The 27,361-nt window shown below is 42.5% G+C and overlaps 1 protein-coding gene across 3 annotated transcripts in view; it reads right to left on the bottom strand.

Annotated features, from left to right (window-relative positions):
• Positions 1–2,536: 2,536 nt before the first annotated feature.
• The window catches only part of NYX (nyctalopin), a 58,311-nt gene continuing 33,486 nt past the window's right edge, over positions 2,537–27,361 (bottom strand). Inside the window, exons 1-2 of one of the 3 annotated variants that reach the window (XM_056560716.1) lie at positions 11,116–11,151; positions 2,537–3,991 (exon numbers count right to left, since the gene is read on the bottom strand). In XM_056560716.1, the coding sequence (XP_056416691.1) occupies positions 2,628–3,991; positions 11,116–11,128 (1,377 nt within the window). In that variant the 5' untranslated portion in view covers positions 11,129–11,151 and the 3' untranslated portion in view covers positions 2,537–2,627. Of the gene's footprint in view, positions 3,992–7,383; positions 7,476–11,115; positions 11,152–27,361 lie in introns of those variants that run through there. The other 2 variants (XM_056560714.1, XM_056560715.1) reach the window with 2 other exon arrangements.

The following is a 27,361-nucleotide window of genomic DNA, read 5'->3' as shown; positions in this document are numbered from 1 at the left end:
TTAAGATTTTTTAATTGAAGTAATTTACAAATCTTTTTAACTTTCTGGCACCAGTTGATTTAAAAAAAAAAAAAAAAGTTTTCCACGGGAGTTCCCCTTTAAAGGTTGGCAACACCTTGATGCAGTTTTAGGTGCAATTTTTAAAGCAGTTTTGTGAGCCAAATTCAAAAGTGGACCCAGCAGGAAGACTTATTATAAGACTTTACATTTCTCCTTATTGTCTAATCCATAGGCTTTGGCTCAAAAACTAAATAAAACCCCAAATTGTTTCCATCTTAAAGTATTTTCATTGCCAGCCATTTAACATCAGGGCCTCTGAGGAAAGGTAGAATGGGGAAAAAATGGAGCACCAAGCGCACTTTACATAACAGCTTGGCTGACATATAATAGTTTGCAATGTCATTCAGGGTTAAAGGCCATTGTTTCTCAAGCGGGATATCATTATTTTAATTTATCATGAGTATAAATATTTAACAATGTCTCATTTCTTCACTTCTTGCCAATAGACTAGATAGTTTACTAAGAGAAAAATGACTAATTAGGCTTGTTCTATTTTTTTATTCCGAGCAGGTCTTCTTCAACAGCATTTACATGGATTGAATACTAGATTATATTTAATAGCTAATTTATCTGTTTCCTGTCTTTCCTACAGGACCCAGGTATTAAACTACTGACAGAGCTTGAACCAAAGCTTTATGGCAAAAAACTGTATTACAGTAATAAAGCACACAGGCCTGCTATAGCTCATACTCTACCTCCATGTGCCTTTTAAAGGGGTACTTTTTTTTTTTTTTTAATCAACTGGTGCCAGAAAGTTAAACAGATTTCTAAATTACTTCTATTAAAAAATCTTAATCCTTCCAGTACTTATTTGCTGCTGAATACTACAGAGGAAATACTTTTCATTTTGGAACACAGAGCTCTCCGCTGACATCATGAGCACAGTGCTCTCTGCTGACATCTCTGTTCATTTTAGGAACTGTCCAGAATAGGAGAAAATCCCCATAGCAAACATATGCTGCTCTGGACAGTTCCTATAATTAACAGAGATGTCAGCAGAGAACACTGTGGTCATGATGTCAGCAGAGAGCACTGTGCTCGTGATGTGAGCAGAGAGCACTGTGTTCCAAAGAGAAAATCATTTCCTCTGTAGTATTCAGCAGCTAATAAGTACTGGAAGGATTAAGATATTTTAATAGAAGGGATTTACAAATCTGTTTATTTTTCTGGCACCAGTTGATTTAAAAAAAAAAAAAAAAAAAAAAAAAAAAAAGTTTTCACCTGTGTACCCCTTTAATTTCATAGGTGCACTAACCAGCTAAAAGTAAATAAAATCATAATATGCTTTATATTACAGAAAAGCATTGCTCCTTGATGAAAATACAGTCTCTCACAAAGCCACCATCTGCATCCTACAAAATGACTACAGTACAGGTTTGTACATGTGTTATTAATTTGTACATTAGTCCAAAAGGAAACTGTTGCAATAAAAAATGAAAGTTTTGCCTACATTTTACATATATATGTGGTGGGTTCATAAGTTTCATAGACGAAAAATTACCTGCAGAAATATGTACCATGAATTCTTTTATGGGGAAAATCCACAACGCACACAAGGTTTACATTTCACCACAGAATTTTTCTGCTGTGGAAATATTTTCTGAAGCATTTTCTTATGAACTGCAAATGTTAGATGCAGAATTTTATCATAATCAACAAATATGGCACAAAACATGCAACAGTAATATCACTAGAATTATGCTGTGGAATTACTGTTATGATTTTTTTCATCACATTTCAATCCATCCTGTAGGTATATTAAAGGAATACTCCAGGAAAGAAAAATGTATCCCCTCTCCGATCTCCCACACGGCGCCCGGGCTCTCTGCATAAAAAGACCTGTGTCAAGCACTGCATAAAGCTGTGGCAGACACCCCCCCCCCCCCCCCTTCCATGCTGCTGTGTGGGCATGCCAGAGATAGCCAGTGCTCCGGCTTTCCTATAGAGATGCATGGAGGTTGTGTGTCGGCCACAGCTTTGTGCGGTAGTCCACACGCCTCATTCAGGAGGAGTGCTGAGGCGCCGTACAGGAGATCTGACACTTATCCCCTATCCTTTGGACAGGGTATATATTTTTCTATCCCAAATTAGTCCTTTAGGGTCTATTCACACGTACAGTATTCTGCACAGATTGCTTATATTTAAATCTGCAGCAGAAAATCATGCTCATCAAATCTGCGCAGAATATTACGTGTGAATGGACTATTAAGCAGATTTGTTAAGGAAAAAAAAAGTTCAGAATGGGGTATACTAAAATTCACATATTTGCCACTAAAACAAACTCAGGCAGATGGATGATAATTTTTTTAAGCTATTCATTTATCACTGGTTCAGATGATCCCCATTATCTTATCTACTATAGTCAATCATTTTTCAAATAAAAATATAATTATTACATTTACTTACAAAATTGTTTACAATAATTTTAATCACACACTGAATGTTTTTGTATTTTGCAAGATAGTTGGTTAAGTAAGGTAAAATGGTAGAATAAAAGCGAGTGGTTCTTTTATGAAGATTATTGAGCACACTGTCATTTTTGAAGCCATTATATCGGTATTGACAGACTAAAATATAATCAAAGTCAAATAAACAAGGAAGAGCAAGGATGCTACATTCTGTGTTAATGAAGCTGTCGAGGCCTTGCTAGTGTTGCTATTTGTACTGTTATCAAAACTCTCTGTTACATTTCCAAGATCTTCATGGCTTCCAAGTAGTTTGGAGATCAGGCTGCTTAGTTTTGATTCCATAGTAGACTGCAGCCGTTCTGTTGGAAGGGGAATATAGTAAGTCAAATTTTGCTCTGTTGGCTCGAGGCAGACTCCTTCAGGAGACTTTTGAAACAAAACGCTACTGAGGTCAATCCCTGCCAATGATGGTGGGGAAGAGCATGGAATATCTCGAACAAGCTTGTAGTTTTCCATCCACTCACTTAACCATTCAATCCTACAGTCACACTCCCATGGATTCTTAAAAAGATATAGCCTTCCTATGAAATACACTGGTCTAAAGACCTCAAAGGGCAAAGTGGTCAAATTGTTGCTGTTCAGATGAAGAGACACTAAGCTTGTGAGGTTTTCAAAAGCTTCTTCTTCAATGTAACTTATCTTATTTCGGTCTAAATAAAGAACTTCCAGCTCAACTAAATCTTGAAACCAAACACCTGAGACATTTCGTATATAGTTCCCACCCAAGTTTAACATTTTTAGTCTTTTCAATCCTTTGAAGGAGTTTTCTGGTAACTCATTCAGTAAGTTGTCATTAAGAAAAAGATACTCCATTTTCTCACAATCTTGAAAAGACTTATCGTGGATCACATATATTTTATTGTCTTGGAGGTTAAGATAGGTTAGATTTGGTATATCTTGTAGAGAATTATAAGCCACTGCCTCAATCCTGTTACTTTCCAGATAAACATGACTCAAGCTTTGCATTCCTCGGATAGCTCCTGGAATCCTCCGAAAGTTGTTTTGAAAAAACACAAGTTCCCGTAGTAATGGAAGATCAACAAATAGCCTGTCAGGGATGTTGAACAAATTGCAGTCTGCTAAATCCAATTTCATTAGTTTCTTTAAAGCTGAAAAGGTTTGAGTGTGCAGATATCGAATGTAATCATTATGGGCCATTCTGAGCTCGATCAGATTGGGCAATCCTTTGAAAGCCCCAGGAGTGATGAATGATATATTGTTGTGACTCAGTGAGAGAGATTTTAGTGAAGGTAAAGTCCCGAAAGCGCGTTCTGAGAGAAATTTGATATTGTTTTTATCTAGATTAATAAAGGAAGCTTCACATGGAAATTCCTCAGGGATGTCTGGGAGTCCTATTCGATCACATAAAACAGAGCAGTTTCGTTCATGAGTACACACACAGCTTGATGGACAGGAGCGGAAACAGGCCCATATGGCATAAAGTGGCTGGATGAAAAGAACAGCTACAAGAAAAAAAAAAACATAATCTTTGTTAGATATAATATAAAATAAAACATTACTGATTCATTACATAACTAGTAAAAATGTATGAACTAGTATTGGTGTTTGTAATATTAAATATGAAATATTTCAAATGATAATATGAATCATAATATCTAAAAAAAAAAAAAAAAAAGTAGGCCTGTCAGAGAATGCAATTCTACTCCTACCTTGACTATAGGTCGTGCTAGCCCTGGAGAGCACTTTGATAAAGAGGGAAAGTGATGCATTCTGGGAACTGTAGTACTGAGCAACTGCTCATTCAGGATGTACAGGACTAAGACCCCAAAAACAAATATATTTTTGGTGGTTTCAAAACTGGGGCAAACAGGTAAGAAACTCTCTATGCTTCTGCAGCATTTTTATGTTTTTTACTTAAAGAAAACCTGATGCCAAGTGCTCGCAACCTCAGACTGGGTCAAAGGTTCACCTGCCAACAAGACAATGGGGGGTATTTATGAAACATTTTACCCTTTTTTTCTTGGGTAAAATTGTCTCAATATTTTGGCGCAGTGTGTTTTTTGCAACACGTGTTTTGAGATGTTTTTTTGCAGTGGTCAGGAAACATGACCACTGCAACTTTTTTGCGACTTTTTTAAAAAAAAGGCGCATAATTTGGCACAACCACTTTAAAAGGGTGCAAATCATTGAAATTACTCATTAATATAAGCAGATCACCTTGTTATTTGAAAAAATAAATAATATATATATATATACACACTTATAATATATATATATATATATACTTATATATATATATATATATATATATATATATATATATATATACACACACAATGGTCCCTCAAGTTACAATATTAATTGGTTCCAGGTCGACCAATGTATGTTAAAACCATTGTATGTTGAGACCATAACTCTATGGAAACATGGTAATTGATTCTGAAGCCACCAAAATGTCATCCAAAAATAGGAAAAAGTGAGGATTAAAGAAAAATAAGTAGATAACTAATACAGATAAAGCAAGTCCTTACATATAAAAGTAAGAAAGAGCTGCTGGGAGCTGTAAATCACTCTCTACGTAGAAGACAGCAGCTTCTTCAGGGTACTGTACAGTAAACACAATGTCCTAAAAAAGTAAAATGGAACTGCCATTACCTGGTGTCCAAAGGAGCAGCTAACTGTGGCACAGGTAAATAGTACAGAACATGTAGTACCACCCTGTACTGTAGGGGGCACTACCATACAGCCAGTCAGTGCATGCAGTAAATGCCCATTCTGATTGGTCAGTTCTTCCAGCCATTGACATAGTTTACAGATCTGGACTGTCCTTAGCATTGTATGTTGATTTTGGCTTTAAATTACGATGGTCCAGAAAAGACCATTGTATGTTGCAACTATTGTATGTTGAGGCCATTGTAAGTTGAGGGATCACTGTATATATATTTCCTTAAAAAAATATAACTTTATTTATTTTATTTTTTTTTGTTAACATTTTTCAATATGGTTAGGATGGACATGTTTAAAAGTCTGGAGATTTGGTACAATTAAGTTTACAAACCATACTTGTTTACATGTTTATCCAAGTTATTACTTAAAATTACTAAGTTTTTACGGATGGGAATTAGACACCTTTTGTAGTATGTTTGTTTCACAATTTTCTAGTAGTCTATCAAGAAAACGGCTCATCAGAATCCCACCACTTGGGGTCCCCATATCTACTGGGAAACTAACCAGTCATGCAGTAGCCTCAGGCTTGTCCATGAGTCATGGACAAGAGATGACTCATGGACAAGGCTGCATAAGCAGGTGCACCAATCACATTTCACCACCACAAGGTAGGGACATGCCCCTTCCCCTCATCGTATTTATAACCCTGTGAGCTAATGAAAAGATGTAAAATGAAATGTAAAATAAGGGACATTCACAATGAAGCTACTAAACTGCCTTGCAGTAACACACAAGGAATCACCTCTATAAGAGCTTCCTGGAACTACCACCTGAAAGGTGGGTAAATTCACACATATGACAGTCATTTCTGAAATTGCGCCAAATTTATAGCCCGAAATTTTTGTCAATTTGGTGCAGTGAGTTAAAAAGCCACCATGAAAAAAAGGAGTAAAAAAACATATACCACAGCCATTATTCGTAAATACCCCCCAACACAGGAGCTGCTTGGGACATAGTAACATAGTTCATAAGGTTGAAAAAAGACCAGAGTCCATCAAGTTCAACTTATATCAACCAGTCCCTACTGAGTTTATCCAGAGGAAGGCAAAAAACCCACATACTAGAGGTAGAAATTCCTTCCCGACTCCGAATATGGCAGTCAGAATAAATCCCTGAATCAACATTCTGTCCCTATAATTCTAATATACATAACCAGCAATGTTATTACTCTCCAAAAATGCATCCAGACCCCTTTTAAATTCCTTTACAGAGTTCACCATGACCACCTCCTCCGGGAGAGAATTCCACAGTCTCACTGCTCTTACAGTAAAGAACCCCCGTCTGTGCTGGTGTAGAAACCTTCTTTCTTCTACACGTAGAGGATGCCCCCTTGTTATAGATACAGTCCTGGGTATAAACAGATCATGAGAAAGATCTCTGTACTGTCCCCTGATATATTTATACATAGTTATTAGGTCTCCCCTAAGCCTTCTTTTTTCTAAACTAAATAACCCTATTTCTGATAATCTTTCTGGGTACTGTAGTCCTCCCATTCCCCGTATTACTCTGGTTGCCCGTCTTTGAACCCTCTCTCCAGCTCCACTATACTTTTCTTGTACACTGGTGCCCAGTACTGTACACAGTATTCTATGTGTGATCTGACTAGTGATTTGTACAGCGGTAGAATTATTTCCTTGTCGTTGGCATCTAAGCCCCTATTGATGCACCCCATGATTTTATTTGTTTTGGCAGCAGCTGCCCAACACTGGTCACTACAGCTAAATTTACTATTAACTAAGACTCCCAAGTCCTTTTCCATGTCAGTCGTCCCAAGTGTGCTCCCATTTAATACATAATCCCAACCCGGATTTTTCCTCCCCATGTGCATTACCTTACATTAATCAGTGTTGAACCTCATCTGCCACTTCCCAGCCCACTCCTCCAACCTATCCAGATCCATTTGTAACAGTGCCCTGTCCTCTATTGTGTTTACCGCTTTACAGAGTTTAGTATCATCTGCAAAGATTGCTACTTTACTATTCAACCCCTCTACAAAGTCATTCATAAATATATTAAATAGAACAGGACCCAAGACTGACCCCTGTGGTACCCCACTAGTAACAGTCACCCAATCAGAATAAGTACCATTAATAACCACTGTTTCCTATCACTTACCCACTTACACACATTCTCCCCCAGCCCAATCCTTCTCATTTTATGCACCAACCGTTTATGTGGCACTGTATCAAATGCTTTGGAAAAATCCAGGTATGCGACATTCAGCGATTCCCCCTGGTCCAGTCTAGAGCTCACCTCCTCATAAAAGCTGATCAGGTTAGTATGACAGGATTGATCCCTCATAAAGCCATGCTGATATGGTGTTATACATTTATTTTTATCCGTATACTCCAAAATAGCATCTGTTAGGAAACCCTTAAACAATTTACATACAACAGAGGTTAAACTAACAGGCCTATAATTTCCGGGGTCACCTTTTGTCCCCTTTTTAAATATTGGCACCACATTTGCCATGCGCTAGTCCTGGGGGACAGTCCTTGTTACTATAGAGTCCATGAATGTAAAAAATAGGGGTCTGTCTATTACAGTACTTAATTCCTTTAGGACACGGGGGTGTATGCCATCTGGACCTGGCGATTTGTCTATTTAGATCTTTTGTAGGCGGCACTGTACCGTATATGCCGGCGTATAAGACGACCCCCAACTTTTACAGTTAAAATATAGAGCTTGGGATATACTTGCCGTATAAGACTACCCCTCCTACCGCGATGTACAGTACCTTGTAGTTCCCCCTCATATTAAGTAGGCAGTATAGTTCCCCCACATTAGGTAGGCAGCATGTTCCCCCACAATAGTAGGCTGCTCCCCCACATTAGGTCAGCAGCTCCCCCACATTAGGTCAGCAGCTCCCACACATTAGGTCAGCAGCTCCCACACATTAGGTCCGCAGCTCCCACACATTAGGTCCGCAGCTCCCACACATTAGGTCCGCAGCTCCCACACATTAGGTCAGCAGCTCCCCCACATTAGGTCAGCAGCTCCCCCACATTAGGTCAGCAGCTCCCACACATTAGGTCAGCAGCTCCCCCACATTAGGTCGGCAGCTCCCCCACATTAGGTCGGCAGTTCCCCCACAATAGTAGGCAGCTCCCCCACATTAGGTTGGCAGCTCCCCCCCCCCACAATAGTCGGCAGCTCCCCCCCACAATAGTCAGCAGCTCCCCCCACAATAGTAAGCAGCTCCCCCCACAATAGTAGGCAGCTCCCCTCCCCCAAAATAGTAGGCAATTCCCCCACAATAGTAGGCAGCTCCCCTCCCCCACTATAGTAGGCAGCTCCCTCCCCCACAATAGTAGGCAGCTCCCTCCCCCACAATAGTAGGCAGCTCCCTCCCCCACATTAGTAGGCACCTCCCCCCACAGACATACAACTTCCAGCCATATAGAGTGTATGGCTGGAGGCTGTATGTCTGTGTACTGCCCCCCCACAGTGTTCCGGTCACCGCTCCTCAGGCCCGGGGTCACAATCTACTACTATGGCCTATGGACCATAGCAGCAGTCCCGGGACCAGAGGAGCAGTGATCGGAACACTGATGATGATGATGCGCCACCGGTCACTCACCAGGCCCCGGCTGGCACGCGTCCTCCTGCGCCTCTATGGTTGTACGCACGGGACGTCACTGACGTCCCGTGTGTACAACCATAGAGAAATGGAGAAGCGCAGAAGGACCGGTGGAAGACCGCAGGAGGACCGGAGGAGGACGCGCGGCGGCCGTGGAATGGTTAGTGACCCGCGGACATCCTTATGTCCCGAAAAGATTTTTAGGGACACAGGGATGTCCGGCATAGGAATATTTATGATTATCTGCCCGGGCCGGCTCCTGTGTGCGGCTGCAGGCGGGGGCCAGCCAGAGCATATAAAAACTAATTCATGTATACGAAAAACCAGAGTTCCTCCATTTGTTGTGAAACTACAACTACCAGCATGCCCGGACAACCTTTGCCGGTCCGGGCATGCTGGGAGTTGTAGTTTCACAACAGCTGGAGGCACCCTGGTTTTTAAGTATACAGTTATTAGTTTGTACATGCTCTGGCCGGCCCCCGCCTGCAGCCGCACACAGGAGCCGAGCGGGCAGATAATCATAAGTATTCCTATGCCGGACCCCAATACCCGGCGTATAAGACGACCCCCGACTTTTCAGAAGAAAATTCGGGGTTAAAAAGTCGTCTTATACGCCGGTATATACGGTACTTCTTTCTGGGTTAGACAGGTGACCTGTAAAGGGGAGTTTACCTTATCTCGCTGTATTTCACCTGGCATTTCATTTTCCTTGGTGAACACAGTGGAGAAGAATTTGTTTAATTTGCTTTTTCCTGATCCCCGTTTATAATTTCTTCATCATTTTTTAAAGGGCCTACACTTTCATTTTTGACCTTTTTGCTATTTATATAGTTAAAAAACATGTAGGGGTTAGTTTTACTCTCTTTGGCAATGAGTCTTTCTGTCTCTATTTTTGCGGCTTTTATCTGTTTTTTTTTACATATTTTACATTTTTCTCTCTAGCTTTTTAATGCTTCCTCACTGCCGTCCTCTTTTAGTAGTTTAAATGCTTTATTTTTGTCATTTATTGCCCCCTTAACATTTTTGTTCATCCATATTGGTTTTCTTTTATTTCTGACCCTTTTATTCCCATAAGGTACATACATCTTACAGTGAGAGTTTAAGATATTTTTAAAAGTCTCCCATTTAGTGTCAGTATTCTTGTTTTTGAGGACATTATCCCATTTTATATTGTTAAGGGCTTCTCTGAGTTGGTCAAACTTTGTCTTCCTAAAGTTCATTGTTTTTGTGGCCCCTCGAAAGATTCCCTTATTGAAGAACAAGTTATAATGTATTATATTATGATCACTATTTCCTAGGTGTCCTTCTACTTGCACATTAGTTACTCTGTCAGGTCTGTTGGTTAATATTAAGTCTAGTAGGGCGCCCCCTCTGGTCGGGCCCTGTACCATTTGGGACAGATAATTGTCTTTAGCTATAGTCAGAAACCTGTTTCCTTTATGAGATTCACAGGTCTCGGTCTTCCATTTTATATCAGGATAGTTAAAGTCCTCCATTATTATCACATCATTCTGATTTGCTGCCTTGTTTATTTGCTTCATTAATTGATCTTCTGCTTCTTCCATTATGTTTGATGGCTTATAGCAAACCCCTATCAGAATTTTATTATTTTTATCTCCATATATTTCTACCCATAATGACCCCACATTATCATTTCCCTCCCGTACATCCTCCCGCAGTGCGGCCTTCATACTGGACTTTACATAAAGACAAACTCCTCCCCCTTTCCATTTTGTCCGATCCTTCCTGAATAGACTATAACCCTGTATGTTGACCGCCCAGTCACAGGTATCGTCCAACCAAGTATTTGTTATACCCACTATGTCATAATCCTCCTCAGACATCAACCACTCCAGTTCCTCAGTTTTATTGGTCAGACTTCTGGCATTAGTCTACATGCAATTTAATGGCATATGGTTTTTCTTCCTTTGAAGCCTATGCCTATTAACTATTCTAACCCTTCCCTCCGTTCCACCCCGAGGTACATTAATAAGTCCCCCCTCTCTATATACACTATCTTCCCCCTCTATGTTGTAGGTTCCCTCCCCCCAGTCCCTAGTTTAAACACTCCTCCACCCTTCTAGCCATCTTCTCCCCAAGCACAGCTGCACCCTCCCCATTGAGGTGCAGCCCGTCCCTATGGTAACAACTGTAACTGTCCTTGAGTGGCCCAGCTAGAGCCCTGACTTGAATCCACTTGAACATCCCTGGAGAGACCTTAAAATGGCTTCCACTGACAGTCCCCATCCAACCTGACAGAGATTAAGAAACTTTACAGAGAAAAATTGCAGAAAATTACGGAAAAAAACTTGTGCAAACCTTGTGGCATCATACCCAAGAAGACTAGGGCTCTAATTGCTGCCAAAGATGTTTCAAGTACTGAGTTAAGGGTGTGAATACTTATGTGAATGAAATATTTTAGTTTTTCATTTTCAGTACATTAGAAAATGTTTTTAACATATTGCTTTCCCTTATAGGCTTTTGAGTGCAGAATGATGAGGGAAAACATAAATTATTTTTTATTTTAGAACACATCATAACAAAATGTAAAAAAAAAAAAAGTGAAGGGATCTGAAAACATCTCGAATGTACTGAATAATGTATTAGTTGTAGTACATAATAATCACATAAACTGGTAGTTGTTAGATCAAGCATAAAAGACGTAGAAATCATATTAAAATAAGGTATAAAGGTAGATCTATGTATCAAAACCCAAACATTGTAACAGTCTAGGTCAGTGGTTCTCAACCTTTTTGGCAACTGTACCCCCAAAGGTTGAAAGTGTGTCCGCGGGTACCCCTCGCACGTAAATTCGCCATTATGTGCCATTATTCTCCCTCCATCTTAATCCCCTGTGCCATCATTCCTCCTCCACCTTTATCCCCTTTTGCCATTATTCCCTCCTCCCTCTGATCCCCTTTTGCCATTATTCCCCCCTCCATCTCAATCCCCTTGTTCCATTATTATCCGATAGGGCAAAAAGGAATCAGAGGGAGTAGGGAATAATGGCACAAGGGGATCAGAGGGAGAGGGAATTATGGCACAAGGAGATAAATATGGAGGGGGTAGTGATAATGGCAAAAGGGGATCAGAGGAAGGGGGGCATAATGGCGAAAGCGGATAAAGATGGGGGAATAATCATTACACCCCCCCATCTTAATCCCCCTGTGCCATATTTTGCCCCTCCTACTGATCCCCCTTTGCCACTCTCCCTCTCTCCTTCTCCATCTTAATGCCCTTTTGCCATTATTTCTCTCCCCCCTCCGATCCCCCTTGGCTAACATATATATATAAAACATCCCTTCCATACACTTAGTTATTACCCGGCTTGTTCGGGTACCACTCCCAGAGTCCCGTTCGGCGCCGCACAGAAGCGTGACGTCCTCCTGTGCTGTGTGGCACCTCCGTGCGATGTCAGGGGGGACATCTCCCCAGCAACCATGCATTTCTCGTGAAGTAGCCACGGCCAGAGCTGTGGTCGGGATACTCCACTGAGAGCTGCCGCGGCCATTTTCCGCAATGCGCTGACAAATACTGGCCAATGCATGGCCGATATTTGTCAGTGCAATGCGTACCCCCGCACAACCGGTGGCGTACCCCTAGGGGTACACGTACCACCGGTTGAGAACCCTTGGTCTAGGTCCTTGTACTTTATGAATTTAAAATCTGTACAAAAAAACTGAAGAAAATGATTGTATATCATCCCAGTCATTTACCTTTTTCCTTGGTCAGATATGGCAATAGGAATGCCTTTGTAAAGCAACATTTTCCTTTCTACTCTCCCATTGTAATACCAATGGGAATCACAGGTATAGAAAGTAGATATTTACAATAATTAGTAATTTTTTTTGTTTTACTGCATAATCTTATGTTTTAAAAAATAGACTCCAAAAGTTTTTCCTCCTTATTTTATAGGAAAATAGTATAAATCAGCTCCATTACACATGATTCTCTTCATTTAAAGCGGTGTACAGGATTAAAAAAACATGACTGTTCTCTGCCACAAACAGTGCCACCCCCAGGGGCGTTACTAGGTTAAATCATTTGGGGCCTGTGTGCCCTGAATGTCAGGACACCATAAGGGTATATTTCCAGGGGGCGTTCATCTGCCCCTGCGCTTTTTCTTTTAATCAAGCAAATGCGGACCTTGCTGCTCTCCTTCCTGTGAAGCCCCTTTGGCGCTGAAGGGGAACTCACCCCGGGCCAATGTTATAAAGAAAACTGTGTCTTTGTGGAGAAGGTTAAATATATAGAGGAAAATAGGATAGTACGTCACTTCCCTAGGTGACTAGGATAATAGTGTCCTAGCAGAAAATATTATGTACCAAAAATTAATTTCTACTAATTAGACGCAATGATGAAGTATAAAATATAACTTTTACTGAATATCATTTAAAATATACAGAGATATACTCACGACCACAACTGCTACAAAAGTACAAAATATACAAAAAAATATATACCTCAGCAATTGGCTAGAAGTCAAATATACACTTGTTAGATAACCCAAGATATTGTTAGCTGGACGAGCTAACCAGGAGGGGATAAGGACTACTTAATTCTCATGCTCCATAGTCCTATGCTTTCTCCCATATATTTGAGATGGGTTCATCAGGGGTGGAGGAGAAAATAAACACATCACCACGATGTTACTACAAGAACATATATGCTGAAGGCAAACAAATAATTAAATAATAAATGTGCATTGTTGGGGTGTTTCCCTAGTAGTTACTACAATACATTTAGGCAAGCAGCATAGAGAGGTAGCCGACACATACAAGACTAGGCATGAAAAAAAGCACAGGGGAACACATGGAACTGACTTACAGGAAGCCCGCAGCGGAGGTGCTCAGCCAAGTGGCAGTGGCAGAGGGAAGAAGAGACGTTTTCAGTGTTTCTACAAAGAGGAAGGGCGTAACATGGAGGGACTAGAGATAGTTCCTGAAAATAACAACGTCATGAATTTAACGGACGTTCCCCTCATGGACGAGTGTTTGCCATTCCTCTCCAAGGGCCTTAACTTTGGCTTGTGTCAACCCTTTGATTATACCTAATTTGAGGTTGATCTGTTCAAAACCACAAGAAAAGTGGGGTTGCCTTAGATGTTCAATAAAAATTCTGCATTTAACACCTTAGAGAATCTTAAAGAGGGAGAGGTTCCGGCAGTAGTGGGCCCTTTAGGCTTTTCCCTCATCCTGCACCTTAACCTTGCAGATAAGGACACTTTAACTGGCAGGAGAGAGTGAGGCCGTATCGGCCCCCTCCGACACCACCTTGATTGAGGTTTTGCCCTTCAAGGGAGGTAACCCTTCCAGGTTTTCCCCTCCCACTCCGACGGGGAGCCCTATTGACTTGTTCATCCGAGCGGTGACCAAGGATGTAAAAGCCTCGTTTTACCCCCAGATGAAGGGCAACCTCACTCTGGGTGAAGAGACGGCTCTTAGGGGGTTGGCGTCCAGACCTGATTTAAAAATTGTCAAAGCTGACAAAGGTGGCAGCACAGTTGTAATGACCACTGAAGCTTATGACATTGAAAAGCAACGTCTGCTAAGTGACACCACCACCTATAAACCCTCTCATTTAATCCAACTACCAAAACCCTTGACCAACTTAGGACCTTCCTCAGAGTCAACTGTGAAAAAGGAGTGATTTCCACAGTACATTGAGTGGCTAAACAGATGAAACAGTGTCTGGCAGGGTTTTATTTAAGGGCATAGTATCTGGCAGGGTTATAAGGATTATTGTCTTCATACAGAGGATGAGGATCTGCTGGAAAAAATTAGAAACCAATGTTGTCCGAGCGTCAAGTCTGCAGAGAGATAGCTGGTAGAAGTCCTAGCGTCTGGACCAGATGAAGAAGAAAAGAAAAGACAGCAGAGAAGATGTCACCTGTGAGTCAAAACATTGTATAGTCTGCCTGTTTCTCATCAGAGCTATAGTCACTTGAACGTTCTGCAAAGAAACTATACCCGAACTCTCCAGCTGTTACAAAACTACAACTCTTATCATGCCTGAAGCTTTCCATGCATGATGGGAGTTGCACCTTTGCCACAGCTGAAAAGCCACTTGAACCAAGGTGATTTCAGACTATGCAGCCCATTTTATCAACTGCAGCGTCCCCCACCCAAAAACAAAAATTGGCTGCATAGTCTAATATGCACGGGCCTATTTTAGGTCCAACTCTGGCCCTGGACTGGATGGTAATTATGCAGAAGCTGCACGCTACCTTTGGAGCTCCAACCTTTGCTCCTCTGGCCTGGGACCTACTGCTATGGCCCATAGGCCCAGGCCTGGAGGAGCATTGGTCGGAACACAGAAACAAGGCAGTACACAGATATACTGCCTCCAGCCATATACTGTGTATGGCTAGAGGCAGTATGTCTGTGGGGCACTGGGGGCTTACAACTATATAAGGGTATACTTTCAAGAAAAACAGTTTACTATACCTCCATAAATTTTTAACACAAAATACATTTTATTACTCAAATGCTGCAATAGCATGTTATATCAAATAGTATATGAGCAGAAAATGTTCAGCGCAAAAATCAGAGGACACAAAGTGGCTACATACTATAATTTGGTAAGTCACAGCAATTACCATATAGTAATACTTTCTCTTATTAAACCAGAAGACAACAAAGGGAATTTATCATTGTATATAGAGCTTTTTTTGGTGTATTTTTCAACGCAAAAATTTGTGCAAGAGATTTTTTGCGCATTTTTTGGCGCAAAATCATGGACATGCGGCTACATCGTGCTCCCCACTGGCTTCTATATACACTGTCATAATTCATAATCCCCGCCGCCGAAACACAGGAGCTCTGATTGGTGAATAGCTATTGACCAATCAGAGCTCCCGTCTCCCTGCAGGGATTATGAATTATGACCGTGTATACAGGAGGCGGCGACAGCGCGATGTAGCCGCCGGCTTGTTAACTTAAATGCGGATCGCAGTGGGTCTCTGCAGAATGACCCGGTGTGATCTGCACTTCAGCCCCTGGACTACAACTCCCATCATTGGCAGAGTCTGTCCATGATGGGAGTAGTAGTCCTAAAAGTCCCGCAGCTGGGGAATATGCAAGTGCCATTCCTCAGCAGCCTGCGGTACTACAACTACTCCCATCATGGGACAGACTCTGTCCCATGATAGGAGTAGTAGTCCAAGGGCAGAGGGACAGATCTCTGTTCACATTATGCGTTTTGCATAATGGGAACAGAGCAGTGTGTTCCCAAACAGGGAGACTCCAACTGTTGCTTAACCCTTTAAGGACCCAGCCAATTTTCACTGTAGGACCCGGACATTTTTTCATCTGACCACTGTCACTTTAAACATTAATAACTCTGGAATGCTTTTAGTTATCATTCTGATTCAGAGATTGTTTTTTCATGACATATTCTACTTTAACATAGTGGTAAAATTTTGTGGTAACTTGCATCATTTCTTGGTGAAAAATCCCAAAATTTGATGAAAAATTTGAAAATGTTGCATTTTTCTAACTTTGAAGCTCTCTGCTTGTAAGGAAAATTGATATTCCAAATAAAAAAATTTTTTGATTCACATATACAATGGGGGAGATTTATCAAACGATTTAGACTGGTTTTTCCTGTCTAAATTTGTTGCACAGAAAGTCGCAGTCTAAATATGTGCGACTTTTCTGCGACTTTTGCTGTAGAGGATTTTTAGAACATGATGCATGCAAGTCTATTTTAGATGGAAATGCATTGGAGAATGCATTGGTGCTGAATTTATCAAGTGCGACTTTTGTGCGACAAGTCGCATCTGCCCAAAATATGCTGAAATGTCAGACCATGTTGGAGCAGGTCTAAATGCAGTTTAAGCTGTAGACCCTGAAGTCTGAGCACAGAATTTATCAAGGGCTGTGAGACCTTTGATAAATTAGGAGCACAATATACAGGAGACTACCACATACGCTGGTCTATAAGCATACCCAGAATAGACTAGATTAGTAAATGTCCCCCAATATGTCTACTTTATGTTTGCATCATAAAATTTATGAGTTTTTACTTTTGGAAGACACCAGAGGGCTTCAAAGTTCGGCAGCAATTTTCCAATTTTTCACAAAATTTTCAAACTCATAATTTTTCAGGGACCAGTTCAGGTTTGAAGTGGATTTGAAGGGTCTTCATATTAGAAATACCCCACAAATGACCCCATTATAAAAACTGCACCCTCTAAAGTATTCATAATGACATTCAGTCAGCATTTTAACCCTTTAGGTATTTCACAGGAATAGCAGCAAAGTGAAGGAGAAAATTCACAATCTTCATTTTTTACACTCACATGTTCTTGTAGACCCAATTTTTTTATTTTTACAAGGGGTAAAAGGAGAAAATTTATACTTATGTTTGTAGCCCAATTTCTCTCGCGTAAGCACATACCTCATATGTCTGTGTAAATTGTTCGGCGGGCGCAGTAGAGGGCTCAGAAGCGAAGGAGCGACAAGGGGATTTTGGAGAGTACGTTTTTCTGAAATGGTTTTTCGGGGGCATGTTGCCTTTAGGAAGCCCCTATGGTGCCAGAACAGCAAAAAAAGCACATGCCATACCATTTTGGAAACTAGACCCCTTGAGGAACGTAACAAGGAATAAAGTGAGCCTTAATACCCCACAGGTGTTTCACGACTTTTGCATATGTAAAAAAAATAACTTTTTTTTCACTAAAATGTGTGTTTCCCCCCAAATTTCACATTTTTGCAAGGGTTAATAGCAGAAAAGACCCCCCGAAATTTGTAACCCCATCTCTTCTGAGTATGGAAATACCCCATGTGTGGACGTCAAGTGCTCTGCTGGCGCACTACAATGCTCAGAAGAGAAGGAGCGCCATTGAGCTTTTGGGAAAAAATTGTTTGGAATGGAAGTCAGGGGCCATGTGCGTTTACAAAGCCCCCCGTATTGCCAGAACAGTGGACCCCCCCCACATGTGACCCTATTTTGGAAACTACACCCCTCACAGAATTTAATAAGGGGTGCAGTGAGTATTTACACCCCGCTGGAGTTTGACAGATCTTTGGAACAGTGGGCTGTGCAAATGAAAAATTTAATTTATCATTTTCACGGACCACTGTTCCAAAAATCTGTCAAACACCAGTGGGGTGTAAATACTCATTGTACCCCTTATTACATTACATGAGGGGTGTAGTTTCCAAAATGGGGTCACATGTGGGTATTTATATTTTTGCGTTTATGTCAGAACCGCTGTAAAATCAGCCACCCCTGTGCAAATCACCAATTTAGGCCTCAAATGTACATAGTGCACTCTCACTCCTGAGCCTTATAGCATTTCATGCCCACATATGGGGTATTTCTGTACTCAGGAGAAATTGGGTTACAAATTTTGGGGGTCTTTTTTTCCTTGTGAAAATAAAAAGTATAGGGCAACACCAGCATGTTAGTGTAAATTTTTTTTTTTTACACACTAACAAGCTGGTGTAGCCCCAACTTTTCCTTTTCATAAGGGGTAAAAGGAGAAAAAGCCCCCCAATATTTGTAGTGCAATTTCTCCCGAGTTCGGAGATACCCCATATGTGGCCCTAAACAGTTTCCTTGAAATACGACAGGGCTCTGAAGTGAGAGAGAGCCATACGCATTTGAGGACTAAATTAGGGATCGCATAGGGGTGGACATAGGGGTATTCTACACCAGTGATTCCCAAACAGGGTGCCTCCAGCTGTTGCTAAATTCCCAGCATGCCTGGACAGTCAGTGGCTGTCCGGAAATGCTGGGAGTTGTTGTTTTGCAACAGCTGGAGGCTCCATTTTGGAAACACTGCCATACAATACGGTTTTCATTTTTATTGGGGGGGGGGGGGGGGACAGTGTAAGGGGGTGTATATGTAGTGTTTTACTCTTTATTATATGTTAGTGTAGTGTAGTGTTTTACCCCTTTATTATGTGTTAGTGTAGTGTAGTGTTTTTAGGGTACATTCGCACTGGCGTGTTACGGTGAGTTTCCTGCTAGGAGTTTGAGCTGCGGCGAAAAATTTGCCGCAGCCCAAACTTGAAGCAGGAAACTTACTGTAAGCCTGCCCGTGTGAATGTACCCTGTACATTCACATGGGGGGGCAAACCTCCAGCTGTTTCAAAACTACAACTACCAGCATGTACTGACAGACCGTGCATGCTGGGAGTTGTACTTTTGCAACAGCTGGAGGCACACTGGTTGGAAAACCTTCAGTTAGGTTCTGTTACCTAACTCAGCATTTTCTAACCAGTGTGCCTCCAGCTGTTGCAAAACTACAACTCCCAGCATGTACTGATCACCGACGGGCATGCTGGGAGAAGTAGTTATGCAATAGCTGGAGGTACGCAACTACAACTCCCAGCATGCCGAGACAGCTGATTGCTGTTTGGACATGCTGGGATTTGCAGTTTTGCAACATCTGGAGGGCTACAGTTTTAGAGAACACTGCAAAGTGATCTCCAAACTGTGGTCCTCCAGCTGTTGCAAAATTACAATTCCCAGCATGCCCTGACAGCAAACAGTTGTTTGGGAATGCTAGGATTTGTAGTTTTGCAAGATCTGGAGGGCTACAGTTTAGGGACCACTATATAGTGGTCTCACACTGTAGCCCTCCAGCTGTTGCAAAACTACATATTCCAGCATGCCCAAACAGCTGTCTGGGCATGCTGGGTGTTGTAGTTTTGCAACATCTGGAGGGCTACAGTTAGAGACCACTGTATAATGGTCTCAAACTGTACCCTCCAGATGTTGCTAGGCAACTCACCGGCTTCCGTCGGATCCAGCCACACGTCATCGCTGCCCGCCGATCTCCGTCGCCTGCAGCCTCCGTCGCCCACCCGGATCGGTAAGGGGATCTTCGGCGTTCGGTCCCCGTCGTTTCCCCGTCATGCCCCGCCTATTGTGGGAGGGCAGGACGGGGAAAACTAAAGTAAACCCCCCGCCCCCGATCTGCTATTGGTGGTCGCGTCTAGACCACCAATAGCAGGGATAGGAGGGGTGGCACCCGTGCCACCTCACTCCTATCGCTTCAGGGGGATCCTGGGTGTCTTAGACAACCGCGATCCCCCTTACATTCCGGGTCACTATAGACCCGTAATGACCCGGAATCGCACAAATCGTAAGTGTGAATTCACTTGCGATTTGCCGCGATCGCCGACATGGGGGGGTCTGATGACCCCCCTGGGCATTTGCACGGGATGACTACTGAATGATTTCAGCAGGCATCCCGGTCCGATCTCCGCCCGGCGCACGGCGGGGACTGGAACTGCCCATGACGTAACTGTACATCATGGGTCCTTAAGACCCAGGGTGTCGGGACGTAACGTTACGTCATGGGTCCTGAACGGGTTAACTACAGCCCACCATGATGGGAGTTGAAGTTTAGCAACAATTGGAGGCTCCCTGTTTAGGAAAACGCTGCATTATGTGCGCTCTTCACAAGGGAAAGCGCAAAAAATTTACTAACCCATATTTCCGGTTTTTCTTTTCTTCTCATTTCAGATACGTGAATGCAGAGGACTACGTCAGATTCGGTGGACTGCGACGATGATCAGCGTTTTTTTCTATTTCGATAAAATGGTTAACGGGGGCTGTGGGGGAGTGTTTTTTTTTAATAAAATTTTTTTTTCAATGTGTCGTGTTTTTATAATTGAATTTTCAGGGTTAGTAGTGGAAGCTGTCTTATAGACAGAATCCATTACTAAGCCGGGGCTTAGCCCATAAATCCGCTAGCGCTAACCCCCAATTATTACCCCGGTACCCACAGCCACAGGGGTGCTGGGAGGAGCCGGTACCAACAGGCCCGGAGCATCAAAAGTGTTGCTCCTGGGCCTAGGCTGTAACAGGCTGGCATTATTTAGGCAGGGGAGGGCCAGTAACAATGGACCTTGCCCACCCTGGTAACATCAGGCTGTTGCTGCTTGGTTGGTATCTGGCTGATACTGAAAATAGGGGGAACCATATGCTTTTTTTTTATAAATAAATACATTTAAAAAAAAGTGTGTGGTTCCCCCATTTTTTCAGTATCAGACAGATACCAACCAAGCAGCAACAGCCTGACGTTACCAGGGTGGGCGAGGACCATTGTTACTGGCCCTCCCCAGCCTAAATAACGCCAGCCTGTTACCGCCTAGTAGTGTTGAGCGGCATATGCCATATTCGAATTTGCGATATTTTGCGAATATATGGACGAATATTAGTCATATATTTGCTAAATTCGCATATTCGTAATATTCGCATTTTATCTTCTCATATGTGAAAATTCACGTATGCGAAAATTACCATAAACCAAAATTAGCATAAGTGAAAATTCGCATATGCGAAAATTAGCATATGCAAATTTTTTCATATGCAAAAATTCGCACGCCACTCTCACACAGTATTATTAGAGCCTTCTTTACACCACACAAGCTGGAAGCAGAGAGGGGTGATCACTGTGATGTGTACTGTGAAAAAAAAAACAACGAATATTCGTAATTACGAAAATATAGTGCTATATTTGCGAATATGCGATATTTGAGAATAAAATTTGCATTGTGAATATTCGCGAGCAACACTAGCGCCTAGGCCCAGGAGCGCCATTTTTTATGGTCCGGGTCTGTTGGTACCGGCTCTTCCCGGAACCTCTGTGGTAGTGGGTACCGGGGTAATAATTGGGGGTTAGCGCTAGGTGTTTTGGGGGCTAATGCTAAGCCCCAGCTTAGTAGTGGAAGACGCCTTCCACTACTAAGCCTGAACATTCAATTATAAAAAACACAACACATTGAAAACATTTTTTTATTTAAAAAAAACACTCCCCCACAACCTTCATTAACCCTTTTATTGACATTTTAAAAAAATACGCTGTTCATCGTCGTAATCCACCAAATCTGACATAGTCTTCCGCATTCACGTATCTAAATTTTGAAGAAAAAAACTAAAAGTTTTGTACATTTTTTGGTTTCCACACACCAGCAAAAATGCAAGAAAAACTGACAAAACGCGGGAAAAAGCTGGGACAGTTTTTCTGGCGTTTTTGCTGATGGACAAAAAAACCTCATTGGAATGCTGGACTCAAAGCAATAGAACAAAATCCCTATGTCCACTTTTCCTGTGAGGTAGAGAAGGAGTGTATGGTAGAGCGAAGGGGGGCATTTTTATATTTGCACAAGATTTATCAAAGGAATGCAAAGCCTTAGTAAATTCTGAGCAAGAGTATAAATTAAACAAGCAGTGTAAAGGGGTAGAACTGTGTCTACAATAGACACATAATGATAAATCTCCCCCAACATCCATATCACTAAATCAATCCTGCCATAATAGGCTACCCCTTGAGGAAGGACATCCGAAACAGTGTAGGGGTTCAGAGGCAGGTGGACTACTACGCCTATTATGGGTAAGATCTGTATATTGCATTTTAGTCATTTGCACTAATGATGAATGATATAATTTCTTTATCTACTACTGGTACTGTGTGCATACATTCATGTGAGCCTATTATGGCAGGATTGATTTAGTGATATGGATGTTGCCTTATGGTTTACAATGAGAAAGTATTACTATATAGTGTACTATATATACTGTATGGAGGTCTATATGAACTCATTTTATTTAACACTAGCTGCGTACCCGGTTTTTCCTTCCTAATGCTTGTTGGGGAGGAAAATAAACAAAGGAGGAAGCTGTAGCTTTCATATCCTGTCTTCATATATAGTTGTCACATCCCAACCCCATATCCCGACCTCCTATCCCGACCTCCTATCCTGTCCTCTTATCCCGTCCTCATATCCTGTCCTCCTATTTCGACCTCCTATCTCGACCTCCTATTCAGACTTCCTCTCCCGTCCTCCTATCCCGACCTCCTATCCCGTCCTCCTATCTAACTAAATGCAAAGGATAGGCCCCTCTGTTAATAGTTGCCCCCTTATAGTTGTTGTAGGCCCGGGTCCCTCTCAGAGGGGCCAACAACTATAATGGGAAACAATTTGCAAACAGGGCCCACAACAACTATGTGGGCACAACTTGCCCCTATATATAGTTAGTTGTAGGCCTCTCTCTGCTGCGAATTGTAATCTCCTTACTACTGGGGTGACACAGTGTAACAAACCCCATCCTCATGTTAACTTACTACTGGGGTGACACACTGTAACAAACCCCCTCCTCATGTAATCTCTCCTTACTACTGGGGTGATAAACTGTAACAGACCTCCTCCTCATTTAACCCCTTCATGACCCAGCCCATTTTCACCTTCATGACCTGGGCATTTTTTTAAAATCTGACCACTGTCACTTTAAACATTAATAACTTTGGAATGCTTTTACTTATCATTCTGATTCCGAGATTGTTTTTTCGTGACATATTCTACTTTATGATATCGGTAAAATTTCACTGATATTTGTATCCTTTCTTGGTAAAAAATCTAAAAATTTCATGAAAATTTAGAAAATTTAGCATTTTTCTAACTTTGAAAGTCTCTGCTTGAAAGGAAAATGGATATTCCAAATAAATTACATATTGATTCACATATACAATATGTCTACTTTGTGTTTGCATTAAAAAATTGACAAGTTTTTACTTTTGGAAGACACCAGAGGGCTTCAAAGTTCCGCAGCAATTTTCCAATTTTTCTCAAGATTTTCAAAATCGTAATTTTTCAGGGCCCAGTTCAGGTTGGAAGTGGATTTTAAGGATCTTCATATTAGAAATCCCCCATAAATGACCCCATTATAAAAACTGCACCCCCCAAAGTATTCAAAATGACATTCAGTAAGTGTTTTAACCCTTTAGGTGTTTCACAGGAATAGCAGCAAAGTGAAGGAGAAAATTCTAAATCTTCATTTTTTACACTCGCATTTTCTTGTAGACCCAATTTTTGAATTTTTACAAGGGGTAAAAGGAGAGAAATCACCCTAAAATTGGTAACGCAATTTCTCTTGAGTAAGGAAATACCTCATATGCGTATGTAAAGTGTTCGGCGGGCGCAGTAGAGGGCTCAGAAGGGAAGGAGCGACAATGGGATTTTGGAGAGTGAGTTTTTCTGAAAGGGTTTTTGGGGGGCATGTCCCATTTAGGAAGCCCCTATGGTGCCAGAACAGTGGACCCCCCCACATGTGACCCCATTTTGGAAACTATACCCCTCATGGAATTTAATAAGGGGTGCAGTGAGCATTTACACCCCACTGGCGTTTGACAGATATTTGAAACAGTGGACTGTGCAAATCAAAAATTTTATTTTTCATTTTCACAGACCACTGTTCCAAAAATCTGTCATACACCAGTGGGGTGTAAATGCTCACTGCACCCCTTATTACATTCCGTGAGGGGTGTAGTTTCCAAAATGGGGTCACATGTGGATATTTATTGTTTTGCGTTTGTCAGAACTGCTGTAACAATCAGCCACCCCTGTGCAAATCGCCTCAAATGTACATGGTGCACTCTCCCTTCTGGGCCTTGTTGTGCGCCCCCAGAGCACTTTGCGCCCACATATGGGGTATCTCCGTAGTCGGGAGAAATTGCGTTACAAATTTAGAGGGTCTTTTTTCCCTTTTACCTCTTGTGAAAATGAAAAGTATAGGGCAACACCAGCATGTCAGTGTAAAAAATTTATTTTTTTACACTAACATGCTGGTGTAGACCCCAACTTCACCTTTTCATAAGGGGTTAAAGAAGAAAAAGCCCCCCAAAATTTGTAAGGCAATTTCTCCCGAGTACGGCGATACCCCATATGTGTCCCAAAACTGTTGCCCTGAAATACGACAGGGCTCCAAATTGAGAGAGCGCCATGCGCATTTGAGGCCTGAATTAGGGATTTGCATAGGGGTGGACATAGGGGTATTCTACGCCAGTGATTCCCAAACAGGGTGCCTCCTTCTGTTGCAAAACTCCCAGCATGCCTGGACAGTCAATGGCTGTCCGGCAATACTGGGAGTTATTATTTTGCAACAGCTGGAGGCTCCGTTTTGGAAACAGTAGCGTACCAGACGTTTTTCATTTTTTGGGGGGAGGGGGGCATGTGCATATGTAGTGTTTTTTACTTTTTATTTTAGGTTAGTGTTAGTGTAGTGTAGTGTTTTTAGGGTACAGTCACATGGGCAGAGGTTCACAGCAAGTTTGCCGCTGGAAGTTTGAGCTGCAGCGCAAAATTTGCGCCATCTCAAACTTGCAGCACTCACTGTAAACCTCCGCCCATGTGAGTGTACCCTGTACATTCACATTGGGGGGAGGGGGCAAACATCCAGCTGTTGCAAACTCCGAGCATGCCCTTTGGCTGTCCGTGCATGCTGGGAGTTGTAGTTTTGCAACAGCTGGAGGAACACTGGTTTGGAAACACTAAGTTAAGTAATAAACTTTCAAGTGTTTTGCAACCAAACTTAGTGTTTCCAAACCAGTGTGCCTCCAGCTGTTGCAAAACTACAACTCCCAGCATGCATGGTCTGTCAGTGCATGCTGGGAGTTATAGTTTTGCAACAATTGCAACAGCTGGAGGCACTGAGGTAGGAAACGGACAATGTTTCCCAACTAGTGTGCCTCCAGTTGTTGCAAAACTACAACTCCCAGCATGCCCAGACTGCCAAGGCATGCTGGAAGTTGTAGTTCGGCAATATCTGAAGGATCAGATGTTGCCGAACTACAACTTCCAGCATGCTTGGGCAGTCTGGGCATGCTGGGAGTTGTAGTTTTGCAACATCTGGAGGTCCACAGTTTGGAGACCACTGTATAATGGTCTCCAATCTGTGCTCTTTCAGATGTTAGCGAACTACAACTCCCAGCATGCCTGGACAGACTGAGCATGCTGAGATTTGTAGTTTTGCAACATCTGGAAGAGCACAGATTGGAGACCATTATACAGTGGTCTCCAAACTGTGGACCTCCAGATGTTGCAAAACTACAACTCCCAGCATGCCCAGAAAGCCAAAGGCTTTCTGGGCATGCTGGGAGTTGCTGTTTTGAAACTCTCAGAGGCAGCAGTGATATCGCTTTACGGCGATCTCACTGCTGCCAATGAAGATGCCGCACTGCTGCCGGAAACTCACCTCCGGGACACAGCGCCGCCGGGACCGCACGGAGGACGCCGGGACCGCACGGAGGACGCCGGGACCGCTCGGGACACCGCTCCGACGGGTAAGTGATGCCGGGGGATGGGTCAGGGACACTTAGCAGAGCGGTGTGTGTCCCGATCCCCGTGATCGGAACTCACACACCGCGCTGCTAAGTATTCTGATAGCGAAACGCTGCTATCAGCTAGTCATATTTGACCAGCTGATAGCAGCGATCGCTGGGGGGGGTGGGGGACGAAACCCCCCGTGGTCGCACGGTAAGATGGCTGGCTATCAGTGATAGCCACCATCTTTCCGGGCGCTGCGGGATGCCGCGAGTAGCGGCAGTAATGTCCATGACGTACCTGTATGTGATGGGTCGGGAACACCTTGCCACCCATGACGTACAGGTATGCCATAGGTCGGGAAGGGGTTAATATCCTTACTACTGGGGTGACACACTGTAACAAACCCCATCCTCATGTTATTAACTGACTACTGGGGTGACACACTGTAACAAACCTCCTCCTCATGTAATCTCCTTACTACTGGGGTGACACACTGTAGCAAACCTCCTCCTCATGTAATCTCCTTACTACTGGGGTGACACACTGTAACAAACCCCCTCCTCATGTAATCTCCTTACTACTGGGGTGACACACTGTAACAAACCCCTCCTCATGTAATCTCCTTACTACTGGGGTGACACACTGTGACAAACCTCCTCCTCATGTAATCTCCTTACTACTAGGGTGACACACTATAACAAACCTCCTCCTCATGTAATCTCTTTACTATTGGGATGACACACTGTAACAAACCTCCTCCTCATGTAATCTCCTTACTACGGGGGTGACACACTGTAACAAACCCCCTCCTCATGTAATTTCCTTACTACTGGGGTGACACACCGTAACAAACCCCATCCTCATGTTATTAACTGACTACTGGGGTGACACACTGTAACAAACCTCCTCCTCATTTAATCTCCTTACTGCTGAATGACACACTGTAACAAACCCCCTCCTCATGTTATTAACTTACTACTGGGGTGACACACTGTGACAAACCTCCTCCTCATGTAATCTCCTTACTACTAGGGTGACACACTGTAACAAACCTCCTCCTCATGTAATCTCTTTACTACTGGGATGACACACTGTAACAAACCTCCTACTCATGTAATTTCCTTACTACCGGGGTGACACACTGTAACAAACCTCCTCCTCATGTAATCTCCTTACTACTGGGGTGACACACTGTAACAAATCCCCTCCTCATGTAATCTCCTTACTACTGGGGTGACACACTGTAACAAACCCCCTCCTCATGTAATCTCCTTACTACTGGCTTGACACACTGTAACAAACCCCCTCCTCATGTATTCTCCTTACTACTGGGGTGACACACTGTAACAAACCTGCTCCTCATGTAATCTCCTTTCTACTGGGGTGACACAGTGTAACAAACCCCATCCTCATGTTATTAACTTACTACTGGGGGGACACAGTGTAACAAACCCCCTCCTCATGTAATCACCTTACTACTGGGGTGACACACTGTAACAAAC

The sequence above is a fragment of the Hyla sarda genome, chromosome 2 (genome assembly GCF_029499605.1).
Source record: "Hyla sarda isolate aHylSar1 chromosome 2, aHylSar1.hap1, whole genome shotgun sequence".
NCBI lineage: Eukaryota > Metazoa > Chordata > Amphibia > Anura > Hylidae > Hyla > Hyla sarda.
This window is presented reverse-complemented; position numbering and strand designations above follow the sequence as displayed.